General features: G+C 40.8%; 1 protein-coding gene across 1 annotated transcript in view; it reads left to right on the forward strand.

Moving 5' to 3' along the window:
* The window catches only part of tmem266 (transmembrane protein 266), a 33,322-nt gene extending 28,255 nt beyond the window's left edge, over window positions 1-5,067 (forward strand). Inside the window, exons 9-10 of the mRNA XM_031899115.1 lie at window positions 1,993-2,055; window positions 2,979-5,067. Coding sequence (XP_031754975.1) covers window positions 1,993-2,055; window positions 2,979-3,496 — 581 coding nt within the window. The 3' untranslated portion in view covers window positions 3,497-5,067. The remainder of the gene's footprint in view (window positions 1-1,992; window positions 2,056-2,978) is intronic.
* Window positions 5,068-6,018: the final 951 nt, after the last annotated feature.

The raw sequence follows: 6,018 nt of genomic DNA on the forward strand, positions 1-6,018 counted from the left end.
GAGAGAGCAATGTCAGGCTCATTCCTATCTGGGGTGTGCCATTATTGCACTGCAGTAGAATATAAATGAGTAGCAGGGGCAGGAGTTCCATCAGTGGGTGGGAATGCAGATGCAGTGGCGGACTAATGAGATGTGAGGCCCCTAGGCTTCACTTTCCACAAGCGCCCTCTCATCTATGCAGCAGGCTGCGTGTGTGCCTAGGGGTCCAGTGTGATCAGGGGCCCATAAGCTTTTAATAAAAGCTCCTGATCACACTGGACCCTTATGATATTGCCTAGGTTAGCCTGTGCATTAATCTGCCCCTGGGATGTCAGGTGTTTGGTGATCAAACTGTAATGAGTTTTGGAGAACTTCTGCAGCTCATCATTTCTTCTATTGATGGTAAAATTCAGTTGTGCCACAAGTAGAGTTCTTATAGCAAGTGTGCAAGTTTTAGCATAAGGCCATGTGCTTAGTCCTGCATTAGAAGTGTATTGTGCAAATGTGGCCCATTGCTAGCCACAGGTCAGTCAGTGGTAGTCATTTTTGCATGACCAGTCAGATCTAAGCCTAGCAAGGGGCCACCTGACATGCTGGTATTTATGTATAATACACAAAAGCCATAAATATCCTGTTAATGATATGCTTATTAAAGGTGCTTACTGATGTCATCGGTTATAATGATGTCATTCTGTCACATGACTTACTGAAACGTATTATAATAAAGTTTAAAGCGAAAGTGACTTATTCAGTCCGAAAACATATTCTCTAAAACCATTCACATTTATTCTTCCAAGTCAGCAGAAATCTGTCCAGTATACATAGTGGATAAAGTGCATACCCATTACACCTAACGTGTTTCATCCCCTCGTGGGGACATCATCCTCTGGTGAAGCCAGCAATGAGATAAGCCCATTAGCACTTCTGACTCCCATACTTTACTTTCTTTGCATAATGAGTTCCCCAATTGAAAAATATATGAGGATATTAGAAGTCACCTCAGATATTCATAACCTGTATAAAAGCACCCAGCCTTCTGCCTTTATACTTTTATATGGTCAGGGACCTCCTCTGTGACATAATATTCTTATATTTCACAATAAGGTGTACCTAATAAAAAAAATAATATATATATATATATATATGGTCTTGATAAAGGTCTTAGATACAGACCGAAACGTTGGCCGGTCGTGTAATGTATTTACTATAATAAAAGTTATGTTTTAAATGATTCCTGGTGTGCACCAATATTCACTAGATTTTTATATATATATTATACAGTCTAGTTTCAAATTACTTTTAGCACTTTGTTACTATTCCTATGATCATTTCTCATCTTTCCTCTATAATGTAACCTAGTGTAATAGAATGAAATAAGCAGGGCTGGGGAGTCGGTAGATAAATTCTCCGACTCCTCAGTTTCTGATACTTCTGACTCCACGACTCCGACTCCTCTGTTTTTAATATGCTAATGTATTTTATCCATTCATACAGTCAATGAAAAGCTTTATGGTCACTCAACGTGTTCGTTTATGCACTGCGTGCATTGGGCTTTATTCTTATAGCAGAGAAGTAATTAATTATGACTGTTTGTGAATTGGGACATTTAAACTTGCTTTATTTTTTTTTTATTCCCATTTCAATTTAGTAGGAGTAGGAGTCGGAGTCGGTTCATTTTTTGCCAACTCCGACTCCAGGTACCCAAAATTGCCTCCGACTCCACAGCCCTGAAAATAAGGGAACAAGCACTCAGTTGTTGCAATGATGTTGCAATGATGTTGCAACCTGCACAATGCAGATTCAGACCTCTTCAGACCTTATTCACTGGAGTATACTAGTGCAAAAAATAACTGTGAATGTGCCCCCTTTTTTCATTCTTTTATTTCTGACATGGCCATACTGTATGTCAGCAGAAAATCATGTACATCAGGTCTGAATTTGATTTTGGTTTGCACCATAATGCGGTACAGTCCTAAGTTTATGTAACATGTGGCAGGTACTTTTGTTTTGCAGAAGTCATTATGAAGGACGATATGAACAATTACATCACACAGTATTATAATGAACCCAGCAGTGGTAAGGTCTATGGCTGTATTTGTATATTTGTATTCCAGTTTGTGTGTACTGCGCTTTGTACTGTGTGTAGTGTGTTTCCAATAATAGTTATAACAATGAAACCATCTTTACTTGGCCTTGGAGAGCACTGACATGTCAAAGATTTTCCATTACTATTTTATAAATCATACATTGGGAATTTCCCTCTAAGATTGTTGGCTGAGGTTGGCACCAGGTGATGCATAAATGGCAGCCTTAGGATTTGCAGGCAACATTGTGATGCTTGTGAGCTCACCTGAGCAAACCTTGTTCTTGCTTGTGCTTATTCCTGCGTAGTGTTTTTCTTTATGTAAGTTTTAGTTTGGGTCATTCAGGACATTAATTTAACCCTTTGCCCATAAGCAGGTTATTTAAAGGGGTTGTCTTATGCTCTTTGGGACTGCCCAAAGGGGGTAAGTTTTTCATCTTGAAAAGACATCCAAAGACAGTGGGCACGTTAACAAGTGATTAAATGCTTCAATCCCCTATACTATTGATTTTTTTTTAACATTTTCCATACTGAAACAAAGCACTTTAGTTAAGACCTACGGCACACAGCATGTTTTGACTGCTTTTTGCTTTGAGCAGTGGTCTCCTTATAGCCTATACATCTACATTAAGCAGCACATTTTCCATATAGCCCTATGGAAAACGGGCAAATAGGAACGCTTTGACCACTGCTGTGCTCCGCCTGATTACTGGTCTAAACACTTCTATGCCATAGACTTAGTTAAACTGGGCTATGTGGCCTGATATGCTCTAGCAATTGTCATTCACCCATAGATTTTTGGAAATGATTGGCAGTGACGATACACAAGCTAGGATCTGCAGTTTGGAGTAAAGAGAATAATGTCTAGTTTGTGAGAAGGGTTATCTAATGTATATACATTCTTTTCTATGTGCAGAAAGTGGCGTTCCTGGCACGTGCATTTTCACTACAGCTGCCATCGATGTTCATCACCACCCTAACATATCCTCAGACCTCTACTCAGCCAAAGTACAAATCAACTCAGAACAGAACAGCAGCTCTGGCAGCGTGACATCAGGAAGTGTGTCCCGATCCCCTGAAAGCTCCGAGACATTAGCACAGAGCATAAGCAGTCAGGTGTTTTGCTCATCTACGGACTTCAGTACCAGGGAGGAGTCCACAGATTACTGTCCTTTGGCCCAAACTGTCAGACACACTGTAAATAATGTAGCAGACAAGGAACTCCTATCATCTTTTTCTGAAGACACATCTTTAATTCACAAGAGGCTGGATCCTGCCAACCTGCACCTGAGCAAACCTGCAGCCTTATGCACATCTAGCCCCAAACACAGAGGTGGGATCAACATCAGTAACCGGGTGACCAAGGAGGGATTTGGAACATTCCATGATAAGGCAAAGTTACCCGTTAATCTCCATCTTCTAGAAGGTAAATAAACATAATTATACTGGTACAGGATTTAAAAGTCCCTAATTCAAATCAGATTTCAATACTGGTTCTTGCAGCCAAACAGAATCCCACATTTAAGATCCACCATAGCTAAAGTAGCAGTAAATGAAGAGTTGCCTTCTCCCACACTGTGAAACAAAGCAAAGCGCAAGCTGCATCTCAGAGCTATTCCTCACTGGGCAGACTACTTTGGCAGTCCACGTCCTCATTCTCAGGAGATAAAGATTTCACATAAATGATCACTTGTCTGATCACACATATGTAGGGCTTAATTTCCTAAACTAACAAAAGCGCTTTACTAGGAAAATGTAATCTCTAAAGAAGAAATAACGGGCACTAATTTCTTTAATTTTTTTATATTATCGCAGCTTAATACACCCCCCCCCCCCCCCCATATCTATCTGTTACCATGCACAGTTGGGGTAGTGGGGCCTAAAGTGGTCATTGCAAAAATGTATTGGTTTTTAGTCTAGCTATTAAGATGTAGCCAGGTGGATAAATGGCAAAACAGAGTGTACCAAGCTTGGCCTTGGCTAACAACATTGATCAGTTATTAAAGGACCCCCACCGGGTGAATAACATGATTTACTTTTAATTAATTTTGTGCTGCCATCTTTACAGATTCCCAAGCAATCCATGTCCTTTAAGGTGGTACACAGACAGCACTGTGGTTAGTACTGCATTTGATCAGCAAGCACCATGCCATACAGGGCCTTAACTAGGGGTAGCCAGCAGAGATAGGGCTAGGTTGCAACTGGGGGAAACTAGGGCCTTAGACACATGCCTCTGCTGCTTTCACTAACTTTGGCCTGTAAGTACTGCACACCCGGTGCTGTATGAATTAGAGCAGGTGGGTAAGTGCAGTGGGGGAAGTGTGGATAGCAGGGTCTGGTGTCAGACAGGGAGGGGGGTCAGCTAGTGCGACATTGGGGGGGGGGGGGGGGGGGTGGTGAGAGCAGGGGTACGTGTCCTTTGCCCTGGCCTGGTAGAGTATTTTATAGGAAGATCAGGAATTTCCAAACAGGCTGCACCTATATACAGGTGCTCCCTATAGGCATGCAGCCTCTATACTGTATTATACCTGAAGGTGGGTGTAAAGAATTCTTGGTTAGCCATGTAACAAATAGGGGTCACTGGGTAGCCTGCTCGAGTGTTGGTTTTGCCACTGTGCCCCATCATGAATGCCTTCCTCCCATCCACTGGGGAACCAGCAGAAGGAAAACAAAGAAGAAAGAATGGCAGTTTATGTTCTACGTATAAGCAGTTATGTTCCATATAAGCAACTGGAGATTTATTTCATGTTTGGTAATTATGGCCCTTTACTATCTGCATGTTTAGGATCACTTGTAAGGAATTTGATCCCAGGTGCACCCCTGGAATATAAAAGATAAGAATGATGGGTTGTTTCTGCATAAACAAACTGTTTACCAAGCTGCTTTCCTATATTTCCTTGTAAAGCAGGGACTTGATATTTTCTACAAATGCTGCTATATTTTTAAATGCACAGAACATTTTGGCGGTATTTGGTAAATGCAAATAAATGATCATGTGCCAGATCCATTGGTGTGTGTTTATTCTGCTCACTTCCACTGCCTATGTAGTGGAAAATGTATCAGGGCCTAATCCAGGAAGTGATTGGTGCATGCACCGAAATGAACCCTTTGTTTAGAATAAGGGGCCCTAGTTCCTAGCCAAATGGAGGAAGTTGCACATATTGAAGAAAATACTTTGTGTCCTGTTCCCATATAGCACCTATGTTCTGTCCAGACTGACCGTTAGTGAGCCCTTATTGGTATGTACTGTCAGAATAAGCATGGCTACAGCAGCACTGGGAAGGATGGGTACCGCTCCTTTGTAGAAGCAAAGAGTGAGCTATATTCTTCTTTCTTGTTCCTGTACAGAGTGTATATGATTTAATAGCTCCTATGATCCTATCTGTACTTCCAAATGATTTACGTACCTCACTCCACAATTCTCTCTTTTAGAGGAAGAAAATTCATCTGGTGTGGTCCACTGGTTAGACATAGCTTCTCCAACCACAGTTTTTGCCCAAACCTAACTTCATATTCTACTCAATAGATGGGAAATTTGACTTGATCCAAAAAGCCCCACACACACATATATATAATTCATTACTTGGAATAGATCCAATGGTGACGGATTTGTAATGAAGGCTTAGGAACGGTGATTGGAATGTTTCCATTTGAACAAACAGACACTTTGCTGACACAGCTAAATATACCTTAGTATAGAATTTATTATATATATATTTTTATATGTATTATATTAAGCTTATATGGGGCTCTGCCCTGCAATTCATCTTTGCACAGTGGGCAGCTGATCAGCTCAGGGGGACTAAAGAGTTTTTCTTCCCTATTTCTCATCAATTATTCACTTTCAAACTGCAGATCTCAGGGTAGTTTTAGATCGACTGAACACTGTGTTTGTATTATTACAAAGGGCTGCTTCTTAATCCTTAAAATTATTCACTTTAAAAAAAGCAACAGCA

Source organism: Xenopus tropicalis, chromosome 3, assembly GCF_000004195.4.
Source record: "Xenopus tropicalis strain Nigerian chromosome 3, UCB_Xtro_10.0, whole genome shotgun sequence".
In the NCBI taxonomy this organism is placed as follows: Eukaryota; Metazoa; Chordata; class Amphibia; order Anura; family Pipidae; genus Xenopus; species Xenopus tropicalis.